The 20,067-nt window shown below is 39.5% G+C and overlaps 1 protein-coding gene across 3 annotated transcripts in view; it reads left to right on the top strand.

Annotated features, from left to right (window-relative positions):
- ATP2B1 (ATPase plasma membrane Ca2+ transporting 1) overlaps positions 1-20,067 on the top strand; it is a 74,287-nt gene that overhangs the window by 42,141 nt on the left and 12,079 nt on the right. For 2 of the 3 annotated variants that reach the window (XM_083365243.1, XM_083365245.1), the window contains 10 exons: positions 6,168-6,311; positions 6,754-6,792; positions 8,224-8,379; positions 10,235-10,449; positions 12,165-12,407; positions 13,992-14,233; positions 17,212-17,449; positions 18,361-18,540; positions 18,614-18,701; positions 18,930-19,036. In XM_083365243.1, coding sequence (XP_083221369.1) covers positions 6,168-6,311; positions 6,754-6,792; positions 8,224-8,379; positions 10,235-10,449; positions 12,165-12,407; positions 13,992-14,233; positions 17,212-17,449; positions 18,361-18,540; positions 18,614-18,701; positions 18,930-19,036 — 1,652 coding nt within the window. The remainder of the gene's footprint in view (positions 1-6,167; positions 6,312-6,753; positions 6,793-8,223; positions 8,380-10,234; positions 10,450-12,164; positions 12,408-13,991; positions 14,234-17,211; positions 17,450-18,360; positions 18,541-18,613; positions 18,702-18,929; positions 19,037-20,067) is intronic. The other variant, XM_083365244.1, reaches the window with a different exon arrangement.

The following is a 20,067-nucleotide window of genomic DNA, read 5'->3' as shown; positions in this document are numbered from 1 at the left end:
TCAATATTACTTTAATCCATTAATAAACACACAGGAATTCATTTTTCCCCAAATCATGTTCAGAGGCGGTGCGTGTCTGGATGGGAAGGAACAGACTCAGGCTGAACCCCTCCAATACCGAGTGGCTGTGGATCCCGGCATCTCGTATTGTCCAACATGTTCCATCTCTTTTGATGGGGGAGGAGGTACTGCCCCCCTCAGAAAGGGCCCGCAACTTGGGTGTCCTCCTGGATTCACGGCTTAACTTGGAAGACCAGCTAACTGCTGTGACCAGGGGGGCCTTTGCACAGATTCGCCTGGTGCACCACTTGTGCCCCTTTTTGGACCAAGATGCCCTATGCACAGTCACCCACGCCCTTGTCACTTGTCGCCTGGATTACTGTAATGCGCTCTACATGGGGCTGCCCTTGAAGTGCACCCGGAGGCTTCAGTTGGTGCAAAATGTGGCCGCGCGGGTGCTTATGGGAGGATCTCAATACTCTCATGTTGCACCACTCCTGTGCGAGCTGCATTGGCTTTCGGTTGCCCTCCAGGTGCGATTCAAGGTGCTGGTAATTACCTTTAAAGCCATACATGGCTTAGGTCCGGGGTACTTGCGAGACCACCTGCTGCCATTGTCAACCTCCCTTTGCCCGGTTCGCTCCCACAGAGTCGGCCTCCTCAGGGTTCCATCGGCTAGGCAGTGCTGGCTGGCGACCCCCAGGGGGAGAGCCTTCTCTGTGGGCGCGCCGACCCTCTGGAATGAACTGCCTCCGGAGCTGCGGATGGCCCCCGACCTTCAGTCCTTCCGCCATGACCTGAAGACATTGATGTTCCAACAAGCGGACCTGGACTGACTATGGTTTTAAATTTGGCTTTTATTGGGTTAAATTGTCATTTATTTATTATATCCATTGTTTAATTCTTTTTTTAAATTTTGTACTTTATGTTTTTTAATTTTTTAATTGTTGTGAGCCGCCCTGAGTCCTTGGGGAGAAGGGCGACATATAAATTTAATAAATCTCAATCTCAATCATGCCACATTGAAGCATTTTTCTGCATCTAAAGAAGCTATCAGATCCAAATCAGGTTTCTCGGATTCTCACCTTACTCATGGTAACATATTCCTTAGTCGTCTCATGTTTAAATTGCTATAATGCAGTGTACATGGGGCTTCTCTTGGAAGCTGCAGGTGGTCCAGAATGCAGCAGAACGGGCTGTTTTTGGCATTTCTCATTACATTTGTGTGCCAGCACTGTTCTGTAAGATGTACAGACTTACAATAAGCTTCTGGATGCAATTTAAAATGCTGCTTATAATCTAAAAAGCCCTCTGTGGTGTAGGGCTAGGTTATTCCCAGGACTGCCTTTCTCCTATTATTTACAAGAGGGCATGCTCCAGATTCTTGCTGTAAAACAGTGTGATCTTCTTGGACCCCAGAGCCATGCTTTCTCAGTGGCAGCACTTGCCCTTTGGACAGTGGCGTAGCATGGGTTGTCAGCACCCGGGGCAAGGCAAGTAATTTGCACCCCCTAACCCGTGGATTTTAGCACTCGAGTCTCTTCCACTAGCTCAGGAATTCTGGGAGTTGAAATCCATGAGTCATAAAAGAGCCAAGTTTGCCTACCCCTGAGTTAGGTTCAAGGCAAAAAAGGGTCTCTGGAGAAGAGGGAAAATGCTAGTTTAAAACTGAAACAAGGCAACTTTAAGGTGCCTCAGCTGTGATTTAGGATGAGACAAAGAGAGGACATGGCGTTGAAAATGGTTAATGGGGCATGTTTGTTCCACTCTTAGTGGACGTCAGGATAAACCCCACGAGAGAATGACCTTACAACAGATGTGAATAGGCTTGGACTACGTTTGTAGATTGAGTGCATACATCACATGGAGCGATGATGGGCTTCATCAAGATTTATGATCCCACAATTGGCTAGTTTTCTCCATCTTGTCCTAAACCCTGGATACCAACCACGGTTTATGGCTTAGCATGTGGCGTGGGGTTGACCCAACATGTTAGGCAACAAACAATGACTTCCAACTTACAATGCCTCAGCTTCCCAAGGTTATTCCAAAGCCGGAAAAGCCAACCAACCCACCCTGCAGCTTTGCCTGCTTAGGCTGAACCCCAGGAGTTCATACTTGCTGTGGCGCCTGACCTATTTTCTGCCGTTGCTTTCTATGCTCCGCCCACTCGCTCGCTCCTCCGACCCTCGGTGAAGCAGAATCGTCCCCCTCCAGCGAGCTTAATGGGATTTGTTTCCTGAGCCCTGGCATCTGGGTTACTTAATAAATCAGGATTCACTTAACCACGTCTGAACGTGTTACGGGGATGTTTACAAACCCACCCACCCCATTTTTTCCAACTGGAATATAAATTCCCCGGGTGGTGAAGTGCGCGTGGGGTCTCTGCAGGAATAATAATAATAATAATAATTAAACAAAAATTCACCCCTTCCCTTAACAAAGGTTTATTCTCGAACGACTAATTCCTGTTTCACTTTTCTACGCTGCTATCCTACGCCTCTTCTTATGAGAAAGAAGCTCCGATTGAACTCCGTGGGGGTCCTCTTCGGGAGACCGAGCACAGCACGTTTTCGCCGCGCCATCTCGAGGCGCGCTCTTCGCTCCTCTTTGACCTAAAAGCCACTATTATCTCTGCTTTCTGTGGCTGCCTGGCTGTTTTCAAAGCCGAAGAGCCCGCCAGCCAAAATTAGAGACTCTCCGAGAGGGAAGAATTCACTGCTGCAAAATATGAAAGGACCTGCGCCCGCCCTTCCTCCCCACCCCTTCCTCCTCCTCCTCCATAATGGAAACCCTTTGCTGAGGGGGGGGTGAGAGAGAGAGTGGGTTTGTTGGTTTGGTTGTCGTCCGTCTTTAATTAGATAATCAAAAGACAAAAGGGGCTTCCGGACGGGGCGAGCCAGGGCGGGGGGGGGGAAGAAGAGAAAGCGCTCTCCTGCTCTGCAAGCGTGGCGGTCAGAGTTTACGGCAGCCCCCACGCCCCCCCCCCACTCCTTCCCCCCCCCAGCCGAAGCTTGCTCGCTGTCTGAGTTGCAGAAAACTCCGGCATTGGGCGCCCCCCCAGATGTTGCGCCCGGTGCGGCCGGCCCCCCCTGCACCCCCCACGCTACGCCACTGCCTTTGGAATAAGAGCCCCGTACCCCAACCCTCTGGAATGTGGATGGTTCTAACCCTGTTAGCCTTTTGCAAGTTATTGAATATCTGGCTATTTCCCCATGCATTTAGAGTGAGAGTAGATGAGCTCTACTATTTTGGAGGGGATGTGGAATTATATGGGTGTGGATGTGGGATTGGTTTGGTGGGTTTGTTTCCTTTAATTTTGTAAGCTGCCCAGAGTTAGTTGTGTGAGATAGGTGGCTATATATAAATCATAAAAAAATTCTAAAATATCTACCAATATCTAATATCTATTTATTTTTATAAACTGGAATTGTACAAGTTGCACTATAAAGGTCACTTGATGCCTTTATTTAAAAGTTTCTCAGAGGGAAACTTCTTTCCTATAAATTCCAATTGAAGGACTCAAAGAAAGTTTCTGTTTCTGTCTATGAGACATAATCCTTACTCCGAAGCTTCAAAATGTAATCCAAAAGAATGAAAATAAGATCAGTCAAGATTACATTTTTTTATGCAGGAGAAATGTGAAGTCTGATTAGAAAAGTTTTCCGCTACAAGTGGTAGGCTAGTGGGCTTGCTTGCTGATTTATTGAAGTTAAAATTCATAGTAATTTCTCTCTCTCTCTCTCCTCCATTTCTATACATCTATACTTAAAACATCCAGTGTAAGATAACACAATCATTGTTTAGAGGGATTCAAATATATGAAAAGCAGTAGTGAAAATGTAAATAAGATGTAAATAAGATGTAAGTTTCTTCTGTCTTACTTCCTTTATTTTGCTTATGACCGTGTTTCTCCAAAAATAAGACCTATCCTGAAAATAAGACCTTGCCTGATTTTTAAGCCTGTGCCTAATATAAGCCCTACCACCAAAATAAGCCCTAGTTAAGAGCATCAGCCCTAGGGGGAGGGGGGTGGGCATGACCAGCACAGGCTGTGGTGTGGCGCCACTCCTGCCCCCACCTCATCTGATCCGTTCGATGGTAGCACTGCACAGCCTCATCAACAAGATTGCCAACAGAGATGCTGAGGAAAAAGGAGGAGCAGGAGAAGAAGGAAACTTAAGAAGGAGAAGAAAGATGACAAGGAAAAGGAAAAAAAGTGAAGCCAAGAAAGAAGAGAAGAAGGAGAAGTACCATAGTATTAGTAAATAGGCAGCCTACCAGGGCCCCTTTGCCAGGGGCCACCAATGGAGCTGCACCACCTCCCCCGCCTTCAGACTGCTGGACGCTAGCCTACATGCCTACTTGGTGCTGCAAGTGGTGGGCTACCGGCTGAACCTGGTGCTCTTTGGGCCCTGGCGGGCAGTACAGCTGTCGTGCTGGCTGTGTGTGGGGCTGCCCCTAGCTGCCTTTGGCTTCTTCCTCTACTGAGGCTGCTCTGCCACTGGCTGCTGCCTCAGCTTTGTCTTCCACCTGGTTAGGCAAGTGGTGGGGGCTGGAGCTGCCTCCCACCGCCTGCCAGACACCCAATGAAGCTGGGCAGGGGAGGGGCACACCGTCCAGCATGTGAGGTGGATGGGGAAGCTCCAGTGGGAGGTAGTGGAGGCTGCTGGGTAGCAGCCAGACTTGGTGGCGAGCTAGGTGGAAGGCAAGGTCCATCGATGTACAGTGGCAAAGGGGCCCTGGAAGGCCAGCAGCGGGGGGCACTCCAGAGGTCATAGATTTGGGCTGACTCTCCCCATGCTAGGCAGGAGCAGGCCAGCAGGTTGGTTGAGAGCAGCACACCTAGGAGGCCTAACAACCCCTGCGAGGCCAGTAGCAGCACAGGCAGCCACTCAGCAGCCAGAATAGTGCCCTCTGCAGCCCTACATGGCATGGGTCCGGAGTACCTTAGGGATCACCTGCTGCCGGCATCAACTTTCCTCCGCCCTGTGCACTCCCACAGGGAGGGCCTCCTCAGGGTGCCTCCAATCAGAGAATGTCGACTGGTGGCCCCCATGGGGAGGGCGTTCTCTGTGGGTACGCCAGACCTGTGGAACCACTTGCCGGTTGAGCTCCGGATGGCCCCCAACCTTCGCTCCTTCCAGCGGGATCTAAAAACTTATTTATTTGAGCAATCCGGCCTGGTCTGATGGGTTTGGGGTTGGGTTTTTAATATGGTTTTAACTATTGTATAGATCGGGCATAAATTATTTAATTGTTTTTTAACTTTTGTACTTTGCTTTTTAATATTTATTGCCCTGTATACCGCCCTGAGTCCTTCGGGAGAAGGGCGGTATAAAAATTTAATAAATAAATAAATAAGAAGTGTCTCAGCAGCAGCATGGCCAACAGGCAGGGCAAGCTTGGCCCATTGCGGCTGTGGACAAGCAGTGGGATGGAAAGGGCCAGGCTGGCAGTAGTAGCACTCCCACTTCCGTTTGCCCCTGTGCTCGCCACCACTTGTATAAGGAAAAAAATAAGACATCCCCCCAAAATAAGCCCTAGTGCCTCTTGGAGGCCAAAAAAAATATAACACCAGGTCTTATTTTGGGGGAAAGATGGTATTTTTTCCATACTTTACATTACATGCTAATCATGAAGAAGAATAACGTGATAGATAAGTCTAAGCAATCAATTATTATGCTGAAATTATAATATTAAAAGTTCAAAGCACCAGGAGACCATTTAATCCTCTTTCGTGACTTCATCTTTGATAAAATAAAGTATTTCTTTTTAATACAGCTTTGTTGATCGTATCTTTGTATAGTATTATCATGGATTTAAGTTTTACTAGCAATTGAGAGTTGTGATTTTCTCTCAACCAACTTACCTCACAGGTTTATTAGAAGATATAATGAAAGATAATTATAGGTGAGCTACTTTGAACTCTTTAGATCAGGGGTGTCAAACTCGCAACGTCACGTGATGTGTCGCAACGTATCACGACTTTTTTTCCATTGCCGGCAATGCGGTGGGCACGGTTTTGGCATGATGCATCCGGCCCACGGGCCACCAGTTTGACACCCCTGCTTTATATGTACCAAATAAATAAGCATTAATATTTTCATAAAGCTACAAAAGTCACAATGCTTACCCTTAATTCACACATGCTTTTTTCATTCTAGGTACACATGTTATGGAAGGTTCTGGAAGAATGGTAGTTACTGGTGTAGGGGTAAACTCACAAACTGGAATTATCTTTACTTTACTTGGTGCTGGAGGGGAAGATGAAGAAGAAAAAAAGGAAAAACAGAAAAAGGACAAGAAAAGTATGCACGTTTAAAATCCTGTAAATTTATTTTAGAAATAATTGCACATAGATAGTTGTTGTTCATTTACTCTTTATGTAAATTTTGAGTAATGTAATTTTAGAATTCATTAATACTCTTCAGCCATTCAAAATAAATTTAAAAATGAAATCAGAATCTCTTCAATATCTGAATTATTTCAAGCTAATGTTCCAAATCTTCAGCTTTCAGTTTGTCAGCCTGAAGAATCAAGTTTCACTCAAGTATTCTTAGCAATATCACTAGAGTAAGATGTGTTGAATGAGACATGTTAGATAATGATAAACATGACAGAATAATTATAACAAAATGTCTAAAAAAATAAATTCTGAACCATACTTTAGTATGTTGTATTCGTATTCAATGTGATCATACTAGGGATTTATTACCAATTTCTGAAAATGATTACTATTTTTGGTTTTAGGTAAAAAACAAGATGGTGCTATTGAAAATCGTAACAAAGGTAACAATATGACTTATATTTTTAAAAAATCAAATATATGTTAGAATAGCATCTTTATTAGAAATAATCAGAAATGTGTCTTAAGTTTTCAATTTGTCCAGAATTCTTCATTGGTTTTTTTTAAAGGGTAAAGTAGGATTTAAAATGAATTCTGTAGAATTCAAAAGCTTGCACATTTTTTCAGGGTGTTCCTGTTGGTCCTAATTAAAGTATTACTGTATTACATTTTTTCCTTCACAGTCTAAAAATAACATATGCAAAAAGTTTATTGCATCTTAATTTTAAATATCAAAATATGATTTATGATAGTCTGTATTAAAATTACAATATGGGGGAACAGAACTAGTAGAACAATATTTTAAGTGTGATAAAGAATAAGATGCCTAACTTGTTGGTGAACATGCTGTTTAATAATGATGGGCAGAACATTTCATTGTTTAGTGTTGTACAAATAAAAACTTTGTGAAACATATAGTTGCACTTGAGACAGTATACTCAGTGCAAAATGGATTGTGTGGAAGTATTTGTATTAGGCAGAGCTGTTTGGAGTTGGAATCATTCTGTTTTAAGTTCAAAAGACTTTGCTTGCTTCATGATATTTTGTGCTTAATATGATTTGAAATGAAATATTTTACACATTCTTGCTGGAAACACTGGAAATTTAAATACAAATTTTTGATTGATTAAAGATTGAAAGTTATTTTTTTCATTAAGTGTTAAAGTGAAGGTAAAGGTAAAGGTTCCCCCGCACATGTGTGCTAGTCGTTTCCGACTCTAGGGGCCGGTGCTCATCTCCGTTTCAAAGCCGAAGAGCCAGCGCTTGTCCGAGGACGTCTCCGTGGTCATGTGGCCGGAATGACTAGACGCCAAAGGCGCACGGAACGCTGTTACCTTCCCACCAGAGTGGTCCCTATTTTTCTACTTGCATTTTTTACATGCTTTCGAACTGCTAGGTTGGCAGAAGCTGGGATGAGTAACAGGCGCTCACTCTGCTACGCGGCACTCGGGATTCGACCCGCCAAACTGCCGACCTTCTGATCGACAAGCTCAGTAAAGTAGCTCCCCTTAAAATTGTACAAAATTAATCTCATATCTTTTATATTTACTCTAGATTTACTGGAGCTTATTTAATTGTGTTTTTAAATTTCCACTTAATCCAATCTTTAATAGGTAATCTGCCTGGCCATTCTGGCCAATTGTGTTTAAAATTCTTCCTAAAAGATAGGTGCCCTGAAATCACCTATACACTTCATCAATGCTGTGTCCAAACCATAAGATTCTGCTGTATTCAGACCCAACAACAGAAGTAGATTATTCATTCAGTAATGAGATTTGGCTGTATTCTCAGGTTGTATTTGGTTGTTTTGAAATGTATGATCTGCTCCCAAGTCATAATAAATTGTTCATTCAATTGTGCTTTTATGAATTTAGCAAAAGCTCAGGATGGCGCAGCTATGGAAATGCAACCTTTGAAGAGCGAAGATGGTATAGATGGAGATGACAAAAAAAGAAATAATATGCCTAAGAAAGAGAAATCAGTTCTACAGGGGAAACTCACAAAGCTAGCAGTTCAGATTGGCAAAGCAGGTATAACTCTTCAGTTGTTACGTTTCTAGAGAGAATAAAACCATGGATTGGCATTATTGTGATACAGAGAATACAACAGACTAGATTACTGGAGCTTGTCAAATGCTCATGCTATTTAATGCTTGCTGACTGACATTTCAGTTTGTGCTTGCTTTGGTGTAGATGGACATCAGTCAAGGTTTGTTTGTTTAGGCTTGATTTATAACATTTAAATTTTGCTTCTTTCCACAAGCTAAATCCTGGAAGTCCAACTTCTGCCATTTCTTTGCTTTGAGCACAGTATTTGAGTGTTGTCTTAATGATTCTGATTACTATGTGTTAAATTTGCCGTCACCATCAATACTCCACATAAGTTACCATAATAACCATTGTACTAATTTTTAATAAGAATTGTTTTAGGGCATCATACAACATTTAGAAACGAGGTTGAATCAATCAAAATATTTTTAAAGCATATCCTTTTCTTTGTTTTGGTAGCCAAATCAATGCTCATGGGAAGCGTCTTTTTCCAAAGCAGTTGCTATTCAAAAGCGTTTTATCTTTATTTATTCTAGAGGTGGTATGATTAGTAGCCATTGACAATGTTTACATTCCATGATTTTCTAAACAGTAGAATAAAGCCATAAATAGGGCTGCCTAACAATAATTTTTATGGCAGTAAATCCATAATGTTAATTACATGCTGTGTGCTTACTGTCTTATTGTCCTTCTCTAAATAAAACCATCTCAAATGTAGTAACCCATGGGAATTGCTCTAATCCTTTCATCATGTTACTTGCCATTCCTGCTTTTAGTTTCAGCTTTAAAATATACACAATTAGATTTGAATAAATGTAATATAATGAGTAGTTTTATTTTCAGTGCTTTTTCTAATGATCACAGAATTGGCCTTTTTCTTAACTGCCGCATAATATTTTGACATTCCCATTGAGGTAAGCCTAAAACTCAAAATCATATGTCTGGATCAGTCATTACCAGTTCAGGCCTCATTAGTTTATATGTGATTCAGATCTTTTTGCACTATAGGTTTTGGTACTCTGAAACCATATGTGCCATTTTTCATTAAATTCTATTGTTTTAACATCTTCACAGTTTTCCATTACTAAGGCACAACTTGAGGATAGTTAAGAGTTGGCTTGGCAATAGTGTATGTGAAAAAGGTGTGGGTATCCTTAGTGATCACAAGTTAAAAATGAACCAGCAATGTGACATAGCTATTGAAAAAGAAAATGTTATCTTCAAGGTTCAGTTAACAGGAGCATAAAATCCTAATCACAGACAGTTATTGATTCACTTTACTTTGTTAGATACCACTTGAAATATTTTATCTAATTCTGGCACTATAATTTAAAAATGGCAATGACAAACTGAGGGAAATTCAGAGAAGGATACTAGTGGTGAAACCTATGCAGAATTATTAAAGGAACTGGCTACATTTAGACTGCAGAAGAGATGATTGAAAAGGACATATGGCAGTAGATTTTAAATATCTGAACGCTTGTCACATAGAAGAGAAAATAGACCTATTCTCTATAGTTCAGAAAGCCAGAACCATATTTGTTGTGTTAAAACTACAAAGAATTGGTGCAGGTTATATGTCAGGAGAAATTGACTGTACAAGTTTATCAGCCAGTAGAACAGGCAACCACATGAAAAAGTGAGTTCTTCACTGAATCTTTAAACAGAGCCTAAATGGTAATCTGTCAGAGATACTTTACTGAATTTTGCCCTAAGGGGTTATACTAGATTGCCATTAAGGTACCTTCCAATTCTATAAACTGGAAGTCTGTGAATGGTATTTAAGACTGTTATTTATATGAGAAATAATTAACTAGATCTCTTTTCTTCATGAAAGGGTTGCTGATGTCTGCTGTCACAGTCATCATTCTTGTATTATATTTTGTAATTGATACCTTCTGGATCCAGAAGCGTCCTTGGCTTGCAGAATGTACACCAATATATATTCAGTATTTTGTGAAATTCTTCATCATTGGTGTTACTGTTTTGGTTGTGGCTGTTCCAGAGGGTCTTCCACTTGCAGTAACTATCTCTCTGGCTTACTCTGTAAAGGTATGAGCAAAAAATGTGATGTGGTATGCAGTGTTTTAATATGTAATAAGTATAGCAATTTTTTTCCCATGGAACTACACTTCAGTGATATTCATTTGAAGTGGTTATTTAATAGCTTATTTCATTTATTTTCAAATATTATATGCCATTTCAGTGAAAGTCTACAAATGACTTACAACTTGGGCAGTACAACAAGCAAAACAAAATAGTAATCAATCATTACCAAAAGCATCAGAATTTAATATCTGAAAAAACCACCACAAACCTTCTCATAAAATTTGTTAAATAATATTCGTATTGGAAAGAGTAATAAAATTCATTCCCTAAAAACTCTGCAGAAAAGCAGCATTTGAACTGCTTTCCTGAATATTAACAGGAAAGATGTATCCACCTTAATAAGGTGTAGGTGGAGGGAACAACAAGAGAATTTCATTAGGTAAAGACTATCTCGGAGAAATGTTATTTCTAAGTACCCACTCTACTCAACTCCTGAATGGGCCGGATTTGCAGTATGCCTAACAGTATGTATTGGGTAGATTCTACATGGTGCAACTGGTGTCAAAATATCCAAGACCCCAGCTGTTCAGAGTTTTATACATAATAGCAAGCTTCTTGAATTGGTAGACAATGCAGCTCCTCCAATAAAGTTAGCAGGCAAGCCAGGCAACTATAGTTTATATTAACTATAGTGGTGTCTTAAGAAAGCTGCATGTAGACTGGATTCCAGTAGTCTGAGTGAGAAGAGCATAAACAACAATTAGTAGTACTGTCTGCCGCAAAAATGGTCACAGCTGATACGTCAGCCAAAATTTAGCAAATACTTTCCTGGCCACAGCCTCCATCTGCTGCTGAACAAGAGCACAAGTATAAGAGAACTCCCAGATGGGGAACCAGCTCTTTTTCTGAGGGAACAGAACTAAAGATGGAACAGTACAGTATGCTACACTTCAAAGAAAATTGTGCAGAAATGACTTTGAGAGTTCCCCCATCATATTGCTTTTTGCCTTGCATGTACCTCTGGTACATGTAAATCCATTTCAAAGTCTTATGTGCCTATCTAGTAATAGAATGTGATGAGGACTTCAGAGATAAAATGCCTAGGTGGAATTTGATTTTAAAAAAATCTTCTTAAAAATGAGCAACAAGACAAAGGAATGATAAGAACAGTTGCAGAAAGTGTTATCAAAGCCAAAGGATACAGCCAAATATCAGAACACAGTGCTTTACAAGAACAGATGGGAGCCCCATGATGGAGGTGGCCATGAAGGAGACCAACAAGCAGAAGCAGTCTGCATTATTCAGTCTAGAATTAAATATAAATTTTACCTATGTATTTTTTAGAAAAGATATGTATGGCCGTTCATCTTAGACCACAACTCTGGGCAGCTCGTCACAATAATAAAATTACAGTCTATAATTTAAAAAAAAAACACCTGATGTCCCATCCATCTCCTAGGATGATGCCCCCATAACCATCCCTAGGCTCCCATCACTCTATCTCAGTGGCTTCTGGAAAGCTAAAAGACTGAGAGCCTGCCAGATTCTTTCCAAATGTTACAAATATGCAGTCTACTCCTTTATTTTGTCTTGTATCTGCTGGAAAACCTTCACATTTGTGTTCATATAAGAAATTCATCTTGGGAAAGATAGTAACAAATACTTTCTAAGAATGCTTTAATGCTGTTCAGACATGATTTTGTCCTTTTTTGAAACAGAAAATGATGAAAGATAACAATTTGGTCAGACATCTGGATGCTTGTGAAACAATGGGAAATGCAACAGCCATTTGCTCAGATAAAACAGGAACCCTGACAATGAACAGAATGACAGTGGTCCAGGCATATATCAGTGAAAAGCATTATAAAAAAATTCCTGAAGTGCAAGCTATTACTGATAAAACCTTATCATATCTTGTAACAGGAATCTCTGTTAATTCTGCTTATACTTCCAAAATCTTGGTAGGTATATATTGAAAAGACACATGCTTTAACATTGAACATAATTCAAGCCAAGCCAAGCAATTAATACTTTGTTAGTTAAGTATATTTTAATCAAATCAAAATCAATGTTTGTGTAAAGCTATTTAAATTTAACTTATTAAAGATATAGTAAAATTGATTTTAAGTATTTGTCATATTACAATATTATTTGTGTATTAACAAAACATTATTAAACTTCAAGACCTTTCTTGTAATTAATGCTAGTGGTTGAATTCTCTTGATTTTAATGGTGCTGTTGGAAATTATCATTTAAATGTACAATGCATTTGTTTTTCAAAGGTTAACCCATTTTAAATTTATAAAGCATAACCAAACTTTATTCTGAGTAATATAGCATTAATGGTCATGGAAACTAATCCTTGGCTTTATTTATTTATTTATTATCCTGCCCTCATTGTTTTTGTAAATCAGTGTACTGGTTTCTAGCTTGGTGCTTTAACCATTAGACCATCTATTAAAAGATGCAAAGAAATGAATATAACATATTCTTAGCATAGTTTTTTTTTTCAAAACTGGGTTCTGCATATCCCAAGAGGTCTGTGGCTACTGCAATAGGTTCTGTGGAGCTAATACGAGAAAGCATGAACCAAGGGTGAATCCCTTCACAGAATTTATTTTCCCCATAATCTGCAAAGGACTAAGGGGAAAACAAATTTGAACATACACAGCCATCTGATCCCACCTCAGTGCTGTTCTCAGAAATGTTTGGGGGCAATTTTTCAGTTGATTTTAAGATGTTCTAGAATGTAGAAAAACATTGAAAATCTGTTATAGAGATACATTACAAGATACATATTACAAGACCATATATAGAGAAACGCCTTAAATAATTCACCAAACCAAATATAATCCATATTTGTTAGCTCACAAATTCTCTGCAATAGCCCCCATCCTGGTTTTGCAATCCCCAGTAGGCAGCAAAAACAATTTTATTGAAAAGCTATGAGCATGATCAGTAAATTGAATCCTACTTGCAATGTATCAATTTATGTAAGCTTCCACAACTACAAACCAACATTTGTGGCAATATATGATTATGTTTTAGATTGCAGTAGCTTATAACAATTATGTAATTTGATCTAATTAAAAAGACTTCTCATGAGGAAAACAGGGATATAAAATCTGAAATGATATGTGTGTGGAGGAGAAGGGTGTGTGGCTTATTGAGAAGTTATCTCAATCAATTTGCTTATCCAAGATTAAAATATACCTTTAATATTGCACGTGGACAAAAATGTCAAATGGTTTTTCGTAATTAAGTTATCTGACTCCAAATGTGAATAAATCTTAAAAGTTGCACTTGAAGACAATGGCAATTATCCCACTGGGCTTTTAATATTCTACAAAATGTGTTCCAGTTTAGTTTCCGTAGTGTATTTCTTGGGAAATGTGCTTTCGTTGAAGCTAAATGTAAATCATTTAATTTAAGCACAGAATTCATAATTCATAAACTGTTTCCAAAAGGTTAAATTCTAAATTATTGTAGCAAGTTAAATTCTCAATGATTGAATTCCTAGTCAAAAAGATTGCTTTGTCTTTCAGCCTCCTGAAAAAGAAGGTGGCCTTCCTCGCCATGTTGGTAATAAAACTGAGTGTGCCTTGCTGGGATTCCTTCTGGATTTAAAACGAGATTACCAGGAAGTTAGAAATGAAATACCAGAAGAGGCACTCTATAAAGTCTACACCTTCAACTCTGTTAGAAAATCTATGAGTACTGTGTTAAAGAACTCTGATGGCAGTTTCCGGATCTTCAGCAAGGGTGCTTCAGAGATAGTACTTAAAAAGCAAGTTAGCTTTTGTATTTGAGAACTCTTTGTATTGTTGAAATGATATTCCCTGGCATTTAAATCACTCTATTATACACATTTGATTAAATATGTGAAAGGGTATTCTCTGGCAGTTAAACACTGTATTTGTAACTTCTCAGCAGCCTTTAAAACTGGAATAACATATTCTATTTAGAGTATTTGCTTTGCTGATAAAGATGAACAAGTGGCCTTCAAAGTGAATATAAGGCTGTTTTTAATCTGTATTAGCAATTGAACGCTTTTGATTGTTAGATTAATTTATAAATTATCTCTTTAACACACTTCCTTAATTTTAGAAACAGTTAAGTCTTCCTTGGCCATTCCTGCAAGATGGGATATTCCCAGGACCTTTTAAGGAGGCTCTGGTTTGTCCTCTCCTCTTAAAAAACCATCACTCGACCCTAGCTGCCTGGACAAATTTTCGTCCAGTTTCCCATCTTCCCTTTTTAGAGAAAGTAGTGGAAAAGGTGGGTGTTTGGCAGCTCCAGAAAATCCTGGATGAAATGGATTTCCTGGACCCCTTTAAATCTGGATTCAGGCCAGGCTGTGGGACAGAGACAGCCTTGGTCGCATTTATGGACGATCTCTGAAGAGACCGTAAAAGAAGGTAGTGCAACCATTCTCGCTCTTCTTGGCCTTTCAGCGGCCTTCAATACCATCAGCCATGGTTTCCTTTTGGGACAGTTTTACAAGTTAGGGCTTATCAGCATTTTTAAACTGTTTTAGCTCCTTTCTCTGAGGTCCTTCCCAATTGGTATCCAGCCCCCAACCACTTACTTGCAGCTTCCCGCAAGGCTCGGTACTCTCTACTCTCCTATTTAACATCTACATGAAGCCACTGGGGAAGATATCCCTCACCATATTATTGATATGCTGATGATACTCAACTCTACATTTCTATATGTGATGACCGAAGTGATGCTGTCTCTGTCCTCTTGTGATGCCTGGATACTCTGGGGTCCTCGATGGGGGACAATAGACTTCTGTACACTGGCAAAACTGAGTGGATTTGAGTGCATGGAGCCTAGGGATCCTGGACTTTGTCATCTCTGGTTCTGGATGGGGTTACATTTCTCTGTTCAGACCCAGTTCACAATTTGGGGGTTCTCCTGGACTCATCTCTTTTGCTGTAAGAGTAAGTAGCAGGTGTGACTAGGAGAGCTTTTGCACACTCTGGTTTGTGTACAAGCTGTGACCTTTCTTAGATCTTGACTCTGTAGTTACTCAAGTCCTGGTCATCTCTCATCTGGACTACTGCAAATTCACTTTACATGGGGCTACCATTGAAATCCATTTGGAAGCTTCCAATTGGTGCAAAATGCAGCAGTGAGAGCAGTTTTTGGAGTCCCTAGTATGGCTTATATTACACCGCTGCTCTAGGAACTACATTGGCTACCAGTCTGCTTCCAAGTGCAGTTCAAGGTGTTGGTTATGGCTTTTAAAGCCCTTAATGGCATAGGTACAGGCTTCCTGATGAACCATATTGTCCCCCTAAGTCTTTCCTGTCCTACTTTGGCCAGTAGAGAGGGCCTACTGCAGATCCCGTCGTTCAAAGAACTCTTACTGTCGGGATCCAGAAGAAGAGCGTTCTCTGCCACAGCACTCACCCTTTGGAACATCCTGCCCTCCAGAGTAATATCTGCCCCTAGTCTCCTGTCCTTCCATAAGAGCCTAAAGACCTGGCTCTGCAAGTTGACCTGGGGACCCAGTGGGGGAGTTTATCTCTGGAGGTGGCTGCTAGATTAATAGCAGATTCAGCCTCACCATCACCACTCAAACTCTGCTGCCCACTCATCATCTTTTTTTTTACTAATCATATTGGTTTATTTTCTTTGGTTTTTTTCTTTGATTATTTTGTTCTATTTTACTTTTGCTTTGTTTGAATTTCCTTTTTATTTCTTCATTTTTTATGGTTGTCAGCTGACCAGAGTAGTCCCAGAGTGAGATAGGTGACAAATAAATTTAATGATAATAAAAAGATTTCCATTTTTTCCATTTTTATTTGAATTAACATAGCCAAGCTGAATATATTTTCCTTTATTATTTTTAAATGCAAAACTGGATAGATTTGTACAGTTGAGTATGAATGCATTAGATAAAAGAAGTTATAGTCTCATAATTCTTAATTTCTGCTAGTATTATGAATTTTATTATTTACTGAATTTACTACTGAAAATAATGATATTTGCTAGGATGCTTTTGCCAGTTCAGTTCTTGTGCAGTTTCCTTATTGTGCCTTATTTATAGAATCTTGTAGTTAGCTCTAGCTGTGAATATACTGCACAGGGAGAAAAATGCATTTTGAAGGGTTATTATTATTCTGTTAATAAAAAAAATTGGACAAATAGTGAAATAAGTATAGCACCTCTTGTTTGAAAAGGGTGTTTTATACTTACCATTTTTTAATGCTCTCTTGTCATTTTTTATGCTAGCTAGTCAATTTGACTCTTGGTAACTACCTGGATCTTATCTTGGCAAGATTGCCTCTTATGGCTAAGAGAGAGTAACTGGCTCATAGTCAGCCAGTTCATTTTGTGTTTCAGATGGGACTAGAACTCACGATTTCCCAGTTTCTAGCTTGATGCCTTAACTACACCAAACTGGCTCTTATGCCTTATTGTTTTTAAACTTTAGACTATGCATCGAAATATTTCTACTTAGGGATCTTCTGAGCTCATCCCAAGCCATGTTAAGTATATTATGAATTCGTAGCGATTTAAAACAAATTACACATTATCCTTTTCATAATTCTTTCCTAACGTTCTCCCAATTTCTCTTCATCATTAAACCCTGGTACACCTTTTTTACACATCGTTCAGTGGAGTTAAACAAAATAACCATGAATTAAATATATTTGAAAAACATATTAAGCATTGGGAGTGAATTCTTTGAGTTGGAAGAGATTCCAGCATTGAACATTCAGAACCTTGAAATGGATTGTATTTTATCTGTAGGTGTTTCAAGATACTAAGTGCTACTGGTGAACCAAAAGTATTCAGACCAAGAGACCGTGATGATATTGTAAAAACTGTTATAGAACCTATGGCATCAGAGGGACTCAGAACTATATGTCTAGCATTCCGAGACTTCCCAGCTGGAGAACCTGAACCAGAATGGGATAATGAAAATGATATTGTCACTGGTCTTACATGCATTGCTGTTGTAGGCATTGAAGATCCTGTGAGACCTGAGGTAGGGCAAAAGGCCGTTTATCGTGGTTTAAGGATTTAATAACGATTGATTTAAACTCGTCTTCCAAATCTTTCTGGAAATGAGTAATATCTATTCTAAGTACTTTTTTTTAGTGGAAAGTAGATTAACTCCCACATACCTTTTTTTCTTTATTTAAGGTTAATGATTGAATAATATTCACTATAATATGCATATATATTTAATTTAAAATTGCTTAGATGTCACAGAAATAGTTTCTTACTCATTTTGAGGAAATGCAGATGTTATATGTTTTGTGTTATATGATGTGATTTGTATAGTAGTTTTACTTTTATACCTATTGCCTAAGAACTAGGTTTTGTCTCAGTAATACAGTAAATTCTTTGTGCATCAATTCAATAGTAACATGTTCCAGTCTCTTATTTTGCCTGAACCTCTTACTAAGTCAGCTTAGGGTAAGCATAAAATCTTATACTCAGCAACATATTCAATGAGCTGACTGTCTCAGATGTACCAGCAGTTGTATTAGTGCCCTTCTAAGATTTTAAGTTGCAATTTCCAGATTACTTACTTAGAGGTTCAGGGATTGATGGGAGTTTAACTCCCAAACATTGGGAGGATACCAATTGCCTAACTGTGACCTTAGGAACATTATAGTTACACATCATAGCTAATGTATAGTTTTAGGACTTGAAAGAAAAAGTTAGGGATAGATCATCATAGACGAAATCTATGTGGTCACTAGGAGCAATTTCATGGCACATAATCAAATATGTATAAAATGTATTATATCAGCATTGTAACATAAATAACAAAGTTATTGACACATACATGGAATTAAAGCTTAGTATTTTAGCCAAAAGCAGGTTAACTCTTTTTAAATTAATCATTACTGAGAAATAACTACATAATTAGCTTTTCCCTCTCCTTAGGTACCAGATGCAATTAAGAAATGCCAGCGTGCTGGTATAACTGTCCGTATGGTTACTGGTGACAATATTAACACTGCTCGTGCTATTGCGTTAAAATGTGGTATTTTGCATCCTGGCGAAGACTTCTTATGCCTGGAAGGCAAAGAATTCAATAGACGAATACGAAATGAAAAAGGAGAGGTGGGTATGGTTAATATTGTTTTTTTGACTTATGAAAATATAGTTATGAAATTAATCTAAGCTATCTTTACAGATAGAACAGGAGCGAATAGACAAAATTTGGCCAAAACTTCGGGTACTTGCAAGGTCTTCTCCCACTGACAAACATACACTGGTGAAAGGTAAATGCATTTTCTAACAGATTTTACAAATATCTTTTTGGTCAATCAGTTCTTCAGTAGCTGGAAACGCTCTTGAAAAATAGAAGACTATTTCTTACTATACAGCATAAATATTGGACTTAGACAGAAATTTACTCAATTTCAGTAAATGAATGAATAAATTACTGAAATTTGTAATGTTTAGTATAAATATGTACCATTATAACAAATACTTGTTGTTATCTTTAGGAATAATAGATAGCACCGTTTCAGAACAAAGGCAGGTTGTAGCAGTGACTGGTGATGGAACCAATGATGGCCCAGCATTAAAAAAAGCAGATGTTGGCTTTGCTATGGTAAGGAGTTTAACAAGTATTATAATTATTACTAATAAATGCTTTTATAAACTGAAATTTCTAAGTTATGATGTTAACTTTATATTGAAGACTGAATAAGATTAGTTCACATATAGCAGTGGGAAAAGCAGAACTGATTATAGCTTCCTATGTTCATTGTCATTTTCTGCTACGTTTACCTTGGGATAATTGCACAATTAATGATGAGATGCAAATTTGATGCCCATATAGAAAATCACAATCCTTGTATGTAAACTTAAACAGCAGATGAGTTCCACAACTTAACTGTGTCTGTTCATAGAGACAGAAATAGTAATGCAGGTTTTTTTCTGGCTAAAAATGATAAAATATGTTTTCAATTTTTCTTGAGATTAAATCTAAAAATATAATTAATGTGAAGAATGTACAAAAATATTAGGTTATAGATGTAGTCTGATATTAATAGTTAAAATAGGTACAATTCTTGGAATATTTCTGAGAATGATACTAAAATGGTTAGGGAGGGAATCACATGACAACTTAAAGAAAACTTGAAACTAGGAATGCTTTTACAAGGATACCGTATTTTCCGGCGTATAAGACGACTTTTGAACCCATGAAAATCTTCTTAAAAGTTGGGGGGTCGTCTTATACGCCGGAAAAAAAACATAAATCAGTCGAGCGTCCCCATTCTTGCAAAGCAACTTCAAGCCTCCTTAGTCCAGTCCCCCTTCCATCGTGACTCTCCCTTCCCACCCCCAAGAGCCTCTAAGCCCCTTCCCCTCCCCCTTGCAAACGCCAGACCCCGGGAGCGGCAGGAAGCCCCTCCCCCTCCCCCAAGCGGCATCTGAGCATAAGCAGAGCGCGCCCTGCTACCCGCTATGTCTCCCGGAAGACGCCCGCATCCGGCCTCGCAACCAGCTGCAGAAGCCTGCGCCCGGCTTTCCTTCCCCCCACCCGCACCTGGCTACCTGTTCCTGGGCCCTGGCCCTAGCCGCGGGCCAGCTCGCCAGCGACCAGGCCGACGGACTCCCGGCCGCCGGACGCTGCGC

Source organism: Vipera ursinii, assembly GCF_947247035.1.
Source record: "Vipera ursinii genome assembly, chromosome: 6".
Classification (NCBI taxonomy): Eukaryota; Metazoa; Chordata; class Lepidosauria; order Squamata; family Viperidae; genus Vipera; species Vipera ursinii.
Note: the sequence above shows the minus strand (reverse complement) of the source record. Positions and strands in the feature narration are given on the sequence as shown.